Below are 13,478 nucleotides of genomic sequence, written 5' to 3'. Positions count from 1 at the left end.
TCCCTAGCTGTTCTTTTTAGGCTTACAGGACCTTGTCACAACAATGAACGGAATAACAACAACCTGCTAATAATAATAATAATAATAATAATAATTATTATTATTATTATTATTATTTTGGTAATATTTGATTACCTGCCACTAGAAGCAAAACCTTAAAATAGGTGTCATTATGTCCCAGTTTGCATATCTCTTACTGGCTTTTATAAAATTAAGTAAAAGCACGCGATGAGCCGCAATTCTGTTTCTCTCTAACATACAAACTTTTATTTCATATATGAAAGAGAATTGCAGCACACCTTGAGTGCATGCGTTTATTTTTTTATAACTGCCAGAAACCATTTTGAGGTTGTGCCTATAGGCAGTTGGTCAAATTATAACAATTAGGCTATTATTAAGCCAGTTATTCCATTCATGGCTGTGACAACGTCCTGAAAGCCTAAAAAGAAAAGCTGGTGGGAATTGTGTTGGTTTCAAACAAATGAATAAATTAACAAGCTAATTTATAATGCTTAGACAATCATTTTTTTCATTAGCCACACTTTATTCTCTGTGTGTGGTTACTATGACCCAGATGTGTAGCCAATGAAATAAAATGCTTAAACATTAAAATGTAAGGTTTAGAAAATTTAAGTATAGAAAATAAAATTCAGAGGGAGAGACAGTACTGTAACTGCAGACCAGGGTTTTGTTGCATTGTGAATTACATTTTTCCACACTATAAGCTATGCAGTGCAACAACTAACAATTTTTCTTTTGAAATAAATAGCCAGTCAAAGCACAGCACATCCCAGTATTATGATATTAGCTTATAATAATAATTGTCAGGAATCCTTCTGGACTGTCAGATTCATTCACTGCACCTGAACAGCCCCAATCACCAGACTAATCACTAATCACCTTCACCTGTTGCTCATCACTGCTCACACTACATAAGCCTAGAACACACTCATTTATGGTTTGATTTATTTGTTATTAGCCAGACTTATTTCTCTTCGGTGTGACAGCATTTACCTGACGATGTAGCCTGCCTGCATGCCTACCTGCCTGCTCACCAGTTTGTCATCCTGTCTGTTATCTTGTCCTGTGAATCCTGTACTGTTTACCTCGACTGGCATCATCTTGTTTTTGTTACAACCCGAAGTTAAGTTCTGTTTGTTTGTCTTCTTTTTGTTGGTATTGGTTATTTCTTTTATGAACAACCTCAACATTGTTTAAAGTATCATTAAATATCTATTCTCTGTTAATCTGCTTTTGTCTTCTCTCTGATCCGTAATAATAATAATAATAATAATAATAATAATAATAATAATAATAATAATAATTATTATTATTATTATTATTATTATTATTAATAATAATAATAATAATAATAATAATAGTAGTTTGTGTTTTATTTTTGTTATTCATAATATTAGACATTTGTTTGGACTGTGCTCTTTTCAAGCAGCATTTTTTTCATTCTGCAGGCTGTTCGCTCTGGCAGTTGGTCAAATATTTGTTAGTTAGCCTATCATAAAGCAGAGTTATTCTGCAATCAGGTTATGTGCTTCATCAGGCTTATCATAATCTTAATAATATCTTGTAGTGTGCTGTGCCACAGTTTTCTGGTCTTGTAGTGTGCGCACGTTTAAGGTTTGTGTTCTGTAACCAGATTTCATTATTGTTTACGATTTTAAAACTCCTGCAGCAGGTGAGGAGAAAATGAAAGCACATTAGAACAAGGAAAAATAAGATACTTATGAATATCTTTAACATAATGACAAATTAAAAATGTAGCAAACAAATGACGGGCTTGTAACCCAATTACAGTGTAACATTAAATAAACCCCTATTTCCCACAGAACAAAAATCTATTTATGGGCAGGAACAAAAACTTTGTTCCTGCCCATAAATATACACTTTTATAAAAGGATAAACACTTTTTTATATCTTTCTTGGAAAATATATCTTTTTGAAACTCATTTGATATAATTTGTATCTTTATTTTAATGTATTTTTTGTTGGTCTGTTATCTGCAAAATAAGCAAGAAGAAAGAATAGCATGAAGTGCACAAGTCAGCTATATGCTTGTATACTTTAACACAATTTGTAATATAATGTGCAATATTTACAGTTCTAGAGAAGCCCGTTTTAAACGGTTTTAATTTTTAATGACATTATCATTCATTGCGCTGGTCACTTTAAATGAGCCAGGGCAGGCTTTACAGGCTATTTGCAGCTCTGACCTTGTTCCCAGATCACTTCGGAAGAATGAACTTGGTTGGATGAATGATAGAAGTAAGAAACTCATTGTGAGGAAGAAGATGCTTTGTGCATGCCTGACCACAATTTTTTTTGTTTTTGTTTTTGAGAGAGTGTACATGCCGAATTTTGCCAGCCTGTCAAGATTGTTTGCAGCGCCTTAATATTTATTACATAACTATAAGAAATAAGACTTATGACTCCAGAAGAATTTGTTTTATGGATACTGTGGCATAATAATACTGTGAAATTGTCCTTGGTTAGTTAAAGACAATGTGGGAAATATTACTTTAAATTCACTTCATTTTGAATTGACTTAAACTGCATGTGTTACCCACTACATTGCAAAGTTACTTGTCAAATTACCATGGACCATTAATTTGAGTTTAAATTCTTTCATTAGCTTGTTTATGAAAACTGCATGCATGAAAAAAATGACATTCAGTTAAAGATTCAATAACTGAAATATAAAAAATAAAAAAAAACAAGTTTTATTAGATTAATCCTCTTTAGAGAATTAAGTTACACATTTAAATGGTGAGTTGTCGCCATCTATTGTCGTTATGTCATTGCTACAGATTTATTTAGTCATATTTTGAATTAATAAATCATTATTTCGACTTTTTGTCTTGTAATTTTAATTTAGAATATCATAACTTGGGCTTTGCTCTACAGGCAGAAAGGAGCTTAATTACAGTTTTATCAAAACTTGTCAATTATTTATTGTCAATTGTTTGCACACAAGAATGTTTTGTCTTGGTGATTTGGAGTTTCCAGTACAGAGACCAAAAGTATATAGTGTAAAGTTTTGCAAACAATAAATGTATAAAAAGATCAGATAAAAAAAAACTCTAAGTGCCATCTAGAAATCACCAAATCAGACATAAGAAGACTGCAGTGGACTATCAGGACAGCGGAGAGGATTAGTGCACCTGCTCAACCTCCAGATCTCTACATATCTTTCTCTATACATCTTTATTATTAGATTAGTAGCTTCCTGTTTTAGCCATACATATACACAACCCTTACTGTATATGATTTTGTATCCAAAATGTTTTATTATTTACTTTATCCACTTATGTCATTCTGTGTTCTTGTGTTGATTTGTATGTGTATACTGTATGTATATGTGCTTCTGGAAAAAAAAAAAAACACCTTGTGTGTTTGCAGACACTTGTCAAATAAATCTCATTCTGATTTCTCTGGACACATATTTCAAAGAAATCTCAGCAGCTGAATAACAAACATTATTATTATACATTATTATGCCATCAAACATAACATAACAGAAGATGTCTGGCCTTTCATAATACTAAATATCTGCTACATATCATTGACTGCAAAACATTTATTGTGATTTAAGTGAAATTACATTATACATATAATAAGTTGGTTAATTGGAGAAATTAGTAAATGATAGCACTTTAAAATGAGACTAGTTTAAAAAAAGACGTGTTAACACGTAAATTGCGTGTTAACACGTAAATGACGTGATAACACGCACCAACGTGTTAACGCGTAAATTACGTGTTAACGCGTAAATTACGTGTTAACACGCAATTACGCGTTAACACGTTTGTTGCAGACGTTTTGGCCCTAACGGCCTTCCATATGCGTGTTGCTACTGCTCGACATACGCGCTGCGCACGCTCTGCTCACGCGCCGCTGACGCTTGCGGTGTGAAACAGGCGTAACCCCAACCCCCAGTGACATCACTCGTAGACGAAATGCAAGAAAGGAGGAGCGAGAGCTCAAGCTTCCCATCGCTGGAGCTCAGCTGTGCCCAAATGGCTCTGCAGTGAGCACCACTTGGGCGGTTGTACACCCCTGTTGTTTTTGATGCGTCCAGTAGGGGGATGCAGTACAGTATTATAGAGTGGAGGAACTATGACGTCACTTTGTAGGCTAATCGGCTGCTAGCATAAAACTGGTTCCCTCGTGAAAATCCTTATAGAATTTTCCCATAGGGTTTTCGAAGATTGCAGATAATAAGCCCAAACACAATTCATTACACTTACACGTTTTGTTCAGCCGGATAATTGTCACATGAAAATACAACTTTGAGCACTTTTGGATTTTAAATACAAACGCAAGAGTTGAAAAGCTAACATTAGGCTATAAACGGACTACACTGCCCTCGGGGCGCTCGTCAGTGACGTCAGCCCCACCCTGCTACAGACGACTTTTCAAGCTTATTTTTAGAAATAATGTCCATGACAAAGAGTTAATCTCTCTGTTTATTATATTATAATCCACGCTATATATTATAAACTAATAAATAAGCAAAACACATAGACCTTTGTGCCTTTTGGATTGTTTTTACGTGGGAAATACATGTTTTGCTTTGCGGTTGTTCTAAAAGTTTTAAAAATGTGTATGAATGTGCCTATACAGTATTATTATGAGATATATAAATAAGTGTATCGCTTGCGTGCACACAGCCCGCTTACCTTAACAGATGACAGAAATGAGGCGTGAGGAGAGACAAGTCTATCAAATGCCTGAAAGTTCCATCATCATGGACACAGAGCAATATTCAATATTCCTTTTTTGTCACGAAGTACAGCGAAAAACAGCCCATACAGTCACATCTGCTATACGTTTTATGGAGGAGTGTAAACACTGCAGTTAAATGTGTTCATATGAAGAAAAAAAGACGAGAAATCACTTGATCACATTAAAATGACAGTTAATATGCATGTATTTTTACACATTTATTCACACGTTTGCATTACTGAGAGCAGGAAAGAAACAGGCTGCTGCACTGGTGACCAGTATCTTCATAATATCGTTTAATTAAAATAAATGATCAACAAATTAATCTGTCTTGACAGACTTTACATGTGAAGGAATTATTTACACACAATCTGAATTCTCAATTAGAATAATACAACAAACTTTAAAATACTATTCATGAAAATACCTAAATCACAGACAAATCCAAACGCCCAACACGAGCGAGCTGCACTCCAGATCAGCTCAATGACGTATAATGTCCCCGACGCCGCCTGTAGTCTCATTTAGCAACTTGATAGCAACCGTCTTTTTAAAGAAGCATAATCGATTTAAAAGTTGAAGAGTGTGCTGTAACTGATGTGTTTTATGCCGTAGAACAAAACGTGAAAATATCTTGAGTTGGTGTTAGCCACGGACCTTATTTAAGCGATTTTACTGAAACCCCATTCAAAAAACCCATTGACTTTGGGACGAGGGAACCGGAAGTGCTAAAATGCTAACTCGCTTCCGGGTTTTTGCATACAAATTGACGTCATAGTTCCTCCACTCTATAAGCCTCCAAACCATAGACTGTAAAATATGTGAACGTAGTATCCGTGACGTCACCCCATAGGTTTCTGAAGAGCGCAAAAAAGACAACAATATGGCATTACACTATGTAACATTAAAAACAGAAAAGCTAAAAAAAAAACAAAAAAAAAACATGAAGCATTATGTAACTTTCAATTGATTGAATAAAAGTTTTATTTTTCATTATTATCTTCCTTTTTTTAACCCTAGCATCTGTTTATACTTTGTATTACTGAGATAATTTCTTTCATTTTGTTTTATTTATTTTTATTTTGTTTATAATTATTGTGAGATGTATTCTCTTGTACTACGTTTGTGCATATTTACAAAAAAGAAAAAGAAGAAGCCACAAATAGGGCTGCTCGATTTTGGAAGAAATCATAATCACGATTATTTTGGTCATAATTGTAATCACGATTATTCAAAACGATTTTCAGTTGCAGTCAAAATTATTAGTGCTCATGAGAATTTTTTTTTTAAATAAATTTTTTCAAATGATGTTTAACAGAACAAGGAATTTTAACAGTATTTCCTATAACAGTTTTTTTTCCTTAACACATGCTGTTGCTTCACTGTCCATTCTGCACTAAAAACTTTTATAAACCCTCAAAGAAAAGTAAACTGGAAACTCATGTTCAGCTTGACTTTTCGAGTGCAGTCAATTACAACGGTAACATAATTTCCGAATAGTTTATATGTTGTATATTAATTTATATATTGCAGTATAATTTTGATGTTAAATAGACATTTGATTTGATTTATGTTTTTGGTATTTCTAAAAACAACAATCAGTATTGTTAGGTCATGTTGTATACATATAAACAAACAAACAAACATTACAAATATGTTGTGCTGGAAATTAAACTAATTAAACTTTAACTATTCTCAGCAAGGGAGTAATTATAATATATTTAACAATTTATTTAAAAATATATATTTTCTTATAGATTATACAATACACTAGCGTGGTCTGGGTTGTCAGCTAAATCTACACTATAACTACATTGCATAGCTCCAAATTTGACTTTCTTAAAATTTATATTGTAATCTAAACAAATCTTAAAAGATCTGAAAATTGAATTGATTTTATTTTTAATTTAATATAATGCAATCCTGTTCTAGTTTAAATGATTAAACTATCATACATCTATAAATGCATAGAAAAACTCACAATTATAAATGGTCTACTAATTTTGTTCATAGCTATAGAGTATATTTTTATATATTAGCATGAGCATTTTCATTGCATTCATCCATTCATATTGTTTATCACTTATTGTTTCAGAATTTTTATTGTAAGAATTTGTTACAAAGAAAGTAATTAAATATGGGAAAGTCAGGATCACAATTTGTGGCTGCAACTAACAAAAAATAAATAATAATGACCTGGTGCTTTTGTTATACCCTTAACTGTCAACATATTCTGGGAGATTGAACTCATAAAATTCTTAAATCATAAATCAAATATTTAACAATATATATTTTGAAATGTTCTACATAGGTACAGATAATATATAAAATAGCATGAAATGTTTTTTTTTATTTTTTATTTTTTGCTCATCATTTTACATTCCTTACTGCAGGGGTGTCCACACTCAGTTCTGGAGGACTGTGTCCTTGCTCCAACTTGCCTCAAAACTTGTTTACCTGGCTCAGGTGTGTCTAATTGGGGTTGGAGCTAAACTGTGCTGGAGGCTGGCCCTCCAGGACTGGATCTGGACACCCCTGCCTTACCGTTTAAAGATTGGGATTTTTTAGATATTTGGACTAGAAACAAGCCAGAAACTCTTAAGTCAGAATTTAGTTACATCTAAAGAAAACTGGCAATCTCTAGTGTTATTGTTGCCAATAAATAAGTATTAAAAAAATCAATTGTTGTCTGGGTTTTTGTTTGTCAGGTAAGCTAAATCGTCCTTGGAATTTTAGAAAAGAGTGAATTGTTTGTCTAAATGTCAATACCACTGCAGTCTCATCAAAGCATATCAATAATCCATATTACACTGTATTGTTTGGTTATAATTTTGTTATTTTCAGAATGCAACTTTTATATATAAACATTACAACAAAATGCATATCTCTATATAAAAACATAAAACTAGACTACAATTAACCATTACACCAGTGGTCCCCAAACTTGTTCCTGGAGGGCCATTGTCCAGCAGATTTTAGCTCCAACCCTAATCAAACACACCTGAACAAGCTAATCAAGGTCTTAATAGGTATACCTGAAACATTCAGGCAGGTGTGTTGAGGCAAGATGGAGCTAAACCCTGAAGGGACACCGACCCTTCAGGACCAGGATTGGTGACCCCTGCATTACACTATCCAATTATTTGTGTCTTTAATTTTTCTACTTAAATTATTCTAAATTATTTGCAGTTGGGCTTTTGTATATCTGAAATAATTTGGTAAGTGTATCAATCGAACATATTCTATAGTGGGTATATATACACTTGAAGTCAGAATTATTTGCCCCCCCCTTCAATTTTTTTTTTCTTTTTTAAATATTTCCCAAATTATGTTTAACAGATAATAAGTTTGTTTAATCCCGCCCCTTTTCGCAGCGCCGCACGACAGAATATCGCATGCTCAAACTCTAATGTGAACGCAGCTTTATACAATAATTTTCCTAATTACCCCAACCTGCCAAGTTAACCAAATTAACCTAGTTAAGTCTTTAAATGTCACTTTAAGCTGTATAGAAGTGTCTGGAAAAATCTCTAGTAAAATATTATTTACTGTCATCATGACAAAGATAAAATAAATCAGTTATTAGAAATGAGTTATTAAAACTATTATGTTTATAAATCTGTTGAAAAATCTTCTCTCCGTTAAACAGAAATAGGGGGAAAAAATAAACAGGGGCTAATAATTTTGACTTCAACTGTATCTCACTTTTTGATATATTAACTTAGCGTTTATAGTTAGTGTAATATTAAAAAAAAAAAAAAAAAAAAAAAAATATATATATATATATATATATATATATATATATATATATATATATATATATAGGACATTTTATAATCTGTAATAATAATAATAATAAACAATAATCTGTTGTTGACTTCAAATGTATTATTTAGCCATGTATCTTTCCCAGTTATTCAGTAAGGTCAGAGTTTTATCAGACTTTATTATTAGTTTGCTGATACACGCCATGACGAGAAAAATACAGGTGATCATATACCTCTTTGCCAGATAGAATGAAGGCATCAAATAAACCAAATGAAAATGGAGGCAAAAAATGATAAACAATACACAATCGATGTTTCAGCAGCTGATAGACATCAGTTAATGTATTAATACTGCAAAATGTATTGTACAAATTGAGGATTATTTTATATAGTGCAGGAATGTGTAAATATCCTTTTGAGATTTAGAAATCTTGCTGGATTTATCTTGTAAACACACGATTTTTCCCGCATGGTAAATCGTTATCTATGACGTGTAGGCTATTTTTTGGGTCCTGATGATTGCTAATTAAAAATAAAAACTTTTCTAAAACTGTATGCATTGTTAAATCACTTTTTATTGTCACATCAGCAGCAGCACGTGTGTTATGATATTGTTCATATTGTACAAGTGTTATTTCTTCCCCTGTGAAGATAACAAATACCAACGACCCTGTTATATGAGAAATATTTTTTTGTGCTCATGTTAGTCTGACTCAGGCTAGAGTGTATGAAAGATGGTTTATTTCTGCAGTCCAACATGTATTGCTTTTATTTAATTATAACTGCTTACATCACACAGTTTTTAAATCGTGTGTTATTAAGTGTTTTTTAAACGTAAGTGCTTATGCTTATTTAGCGAGCCTTTGTTATAGGTCAAGCGAGAAGTTTGGGGGGCGTGGCTAATTTGATGTACAAGCGTTTGATTGAAAGCTTGATTCTGCGGCTCCACCTCTGGCTCTATCAGGCAGTCCTTCTGCGCATGCCCAGGCTCCAATTTTTTTTTCTCCAAATATTTTAAGAATGGTGGGAATTAGGTTACCAGGGGGAAGAGAGAACGGAAAAATAAATGGAGTAAAAAAATAAAAAAAGGGAATCTGATTGAGGGAGAAAAAAAAAATAATACCTGAATAAATTTACAATTGCTCTATTTTGCTAAACCATTCTTAAATTTTATTAATCAATTTTGTTTCTTTTAATTAAGTAATTATTTAATTGCAGTATTATTTTAACCTGATTTGAACTATTTCCTAACAAGGTTTGAAGTTACAGATTATTTATCCTGTATGAGTTTAAGACTTTGACTAATTGACGTCTGTTTTTTCATATGCAACACATTCTGTAAGTACATTCTATTCTATTGTTTCTGTTTTCCTGCATCTATCACAACAGCTGGTTTCATGCTTTTTCCTATTCTATAATGATTTAACAAACATTGACCAACATGCAGCCTTATGATCACCACATCATTCCTTCTATTACTAAACTTATTTCTAATAACACCTACACATCCTTGAATACAATGCAATTACCTTTATCTCCATTATCCCACTCTATCTGCCCGTTTCCTATTTCCTTTGCTATCATGCTTTTCACTTCAGACATAATTTTATTTTAATTTCTACTATAGTATGTTGTAAGGTTTGTTTAGCGCGTGGATTTGCCTCTTCATTGCCTACTACTCCCATGTGACCAGTAACCCACAAGAAGCTCACAAAAAGTTCACACTGTCTTATTCTAAATTAAACTGCATCACCGCATTCATCATGTCCTGTCTTGCTATAGATGTTCCACTAATTAAGCTATTTAGTACTGACAGAGAGTCATCAGTAATATGCATATTACTGATCTCCAAGGTTGCACTTCTTCTATCCACTGAAGAGCAAGAAGCATACTATCTCTATTGTGAAAACAAAAAGACGGTCCTAAATTCTTTTTTATATTTTATTTTGAAATTTTGGGATGTATACTGCTACTGTGGTTTTCTACGATTTTGGATCTTTTGAACCAAACATAAATATCTGTACAGAGTTGTCATTTAATTGATTTATGTATTGTTGCAGTGCTTTTTTATTTAACATAATTATTTACATGTTGTGCTTTTCCCTCATATAAATGTCATGACTCCATTAAAGTTCTTCTATGAAGTTTTCCGAATCCCAGGATTTATGAGCGACAAGCATTCTCGAGTGGAAAATGTTACTGAACAGTTACTGCGCCCCCTGGTCACTGATTTTGTCACAACACCAATGTTATATGCGTATGGAATAAATTTCAGGAACTAACAAACTATACAAAGCTAGCAGATGTACTACTTTTTAGAGTAGTAGAATTTTTTTTCACACTAATATTAATGTTATTATCTAGGGCTTATATTTTCATTGTGTGTTCATATTATCACATTGACTTACATTTTCTGTTTGTGGCTCTGTTTATACATTTCTGTTGTTGTTTTTTTTTCAAAAAAAATTTTTTTGTAGATTTTTAACTTATTTTTATTATGTTAAGCCTATAACCAAGGACGATGGCTGCAAATTACCTCTATGCTATATGCCCTATGTACGCTGTATTTGTTGTCTCTATAACAAGGTTAAGTGTATTGTCTATGTTAAATTAACAAATAAGATGAAATAAATCTGTTTGCAAGATTTTAAAAATAGAGTATATCAGACCTGTAGATCAGTGCTAAATAAAAATAAAAAAACGCAAAAGAAAGGCCAAAGAAGCCAAGTTTCAGTTTAAGCTTCTGAAACAAAAGCCTTAAAAGCCCTGAAACACTAGGCCTTCATTCTGGGTGATCATTTTACACTGTCAGAATAGAAACAATAGCAAAACACATTTTATAAAATATATATTTTGCCAAGCCTTTGATAACAATAAGATCACAAATGTGCTTTTTGGCTTGAAAAGTGTGAATACAGTGTAAAAACTCAGAAGATTATCATTAACAATGATCAAGTTTTTAACCACTTAACAGATAGTAGTGAGCTGTGAGAATTCTGTATTGGTTAATGGTCAATATGAGCACACACAACAATAAAGAACATTAATGATGGATTCTGTTTTTGACCAATGAAAGTACAGGTTTATTTGTCGCAAAAGCACATTTTCATGTGTTGTCAACTGTTGCCTTATGAAAGCGGCCTGAACCAGTTTAGTGACTCTGAAGAGAAGAAAATATTTAAAAAGTGAAACTGTAAAAATGTAAATCCTTGCAGTCACAGTTGTAATCTTTTAACCAATTGGCCACGCTGGCTTCTGCCTCTTAGATTTGTAAGAATTTAAGACATGATTCTGTTTTATTCTACTGTTGAAAATGTTTGAGAATGATCTGTTGGACTGAATTATTTTACTCCCAATTAAATTGATTCTCTTAATTAATCTCTTAATCTCTTAATTAAATTGTTAGTTTGTTTGAGAGAATTGGTTTATGTGTACAAAACCAACACCTATTCACAGTGCTTTGTTGTATATTTTGTCCCATTATCCCTTATTGAATTCTGACTAACTGTTCATATGTTTTCCAGGTGTTTTCTATGCTAGTTCATATGTCGTGCCTGTGAAGGAGGGAGATTCAGTCACTCTACACAATGATTTTCAAATAACCAATCAAGATAAGATTAGATGGTTCTTTAAAGACACTCTAATAGCTGATATTGATTTATTTAATGGTAAGAGCTGTACAGATGTTCGGTGTAATGAAGGCACTAAGGGATTCAGAGACAGACTGAAGCTGGATCATCAGACTGGAAATCTGACCATCATGAACACCAGAATCACAGACTCTGGACAATATATACTAGAGGTTATCCGCATTGGTAGTGATCAAGAAAGGATCTTCAATCTCACTGTCTTAAGTGAGTATAAAGAGCAGGTTACACATGTTTAAATCACTTCATAACATGTCGATTATAACAGTGACATTCAGAGCTGTTTCTCTACTTTGTCATTAAATGGAACAGAATAATTGATGTAATGTCTTTAAGTTGGAGAATCATTCATTTCAGCTTTTAATCGCTGATTATTTTATAGTTAACGTGGCTGCATCCGTCTGTGCATATTTTTAAAGGTTTTTTTTTTTTTCTTCAGGGTGTATGTTTTTTTGTGTGAAAAATGTGGATTTATTTAGTAAATCTCTAAAATTCAATTCTAAATTCAATTTTAGAATTAAATGTGTATTTAAAGTTAAAATTGATTAAAATAATCATTTAAAATAAACCATTTAAATATTTTTATTATAATATTTTTTTATGTTTATTGTACTTTTTATTATGATCGGTAGATCAAAAAAAAATGTTGAGTTTTCTCTCCAATAATATCCTTCAGTCATTTGTTGGTTTGTATTTCAGGGGTTGCTGACAAACTTGAGATGGGAAAAGACCAAGAGGGAGAATCTGACACATCAGATCCTGGTAATAAAATATCAGTGACTTGTTGATCTATTTTATTTTTTAATTTATTGTTTATTTTAATCAGCATTTATAAGCACATTAGCTCAACATCACATACTATATTTTCAAGTTATCAGTGCAAATGATATCTCTGGTTAGTTCAGTTTGTTCACAGTATTCTTTTATGTAAAAAAAAAAAAAAAATACATAAGATCCAGAAAAGAGTGAAACAATTTTCTTTAAAGTCATTATTTTGCTAATAGATGTAGCAGTAAAATCAGATTAAGTAAATTGTCCTTTGTTAATCTAAAATTAATTAATTAAAATAAAATCTCAAATAAAGTAATTTGTTCACTGTATATATGGCATTTCTATAAATGTGTTTAAGGGCCTGGTGTATTTTTGCTTCACAAGTAAAAACTGAATAATGTTTTTAAACTTTATTCTTTCCAACTGAAAATAACTTCCTTGATCACTCATCATCTGTAAAGGTTAATAGGCTTTCTGTCATCCATGTTTAGGTTTTAATCCTGTGAGGAATTTAATTTATTTAGTTATTTGTTTCAATTGATTGTTAATGGTG

General features: G+C 32.1%; 1 protein-coding gene across 3 annotated transcripts in view; it reads left to right on the top strand.

Moving 5' to 3' along the window:
* Nucleotides 1-13,478, top strand: part of LOC147831481 (uncharacterized) — a 29,521-nt gene that overhangs the window by 11,210 nt on the left and 4,833 nt on the right. For all 3 annotated transcript variants that reach the window (XM_087303881.1, XM_087303882.1, XM_087303883.1), the window contains 2 exons: nt 12,032-12,361; nt 12,854-12,916. In XM_087303881.1, coding sequence (XP_087160007.1) covers nt 12,032-12,361; nt 12,854-12,916 — 393 coding nt within the window. The remainder of the gene's footprint in view (nt 1-12,031; nt 12,362-12,853; nt 12,917-13,478) is intronic.

Source organism: Danio rerio, chromosome 22, assembly GCF_052040795.2.
Source record: "Danio rerio strain M-AB ecotype USA chromosome 22, GRCz13ab, whole genome shotgun sequence".
Lineage (NCBI taxonomy): Eukaryota > Metazoa > Chordata > Actinopteri > Cypriniformes > Danionidae > Danio > Danio rerio.
This window is presented reverse-complemented; position numbering and strand designations above follow the sequence as displayed.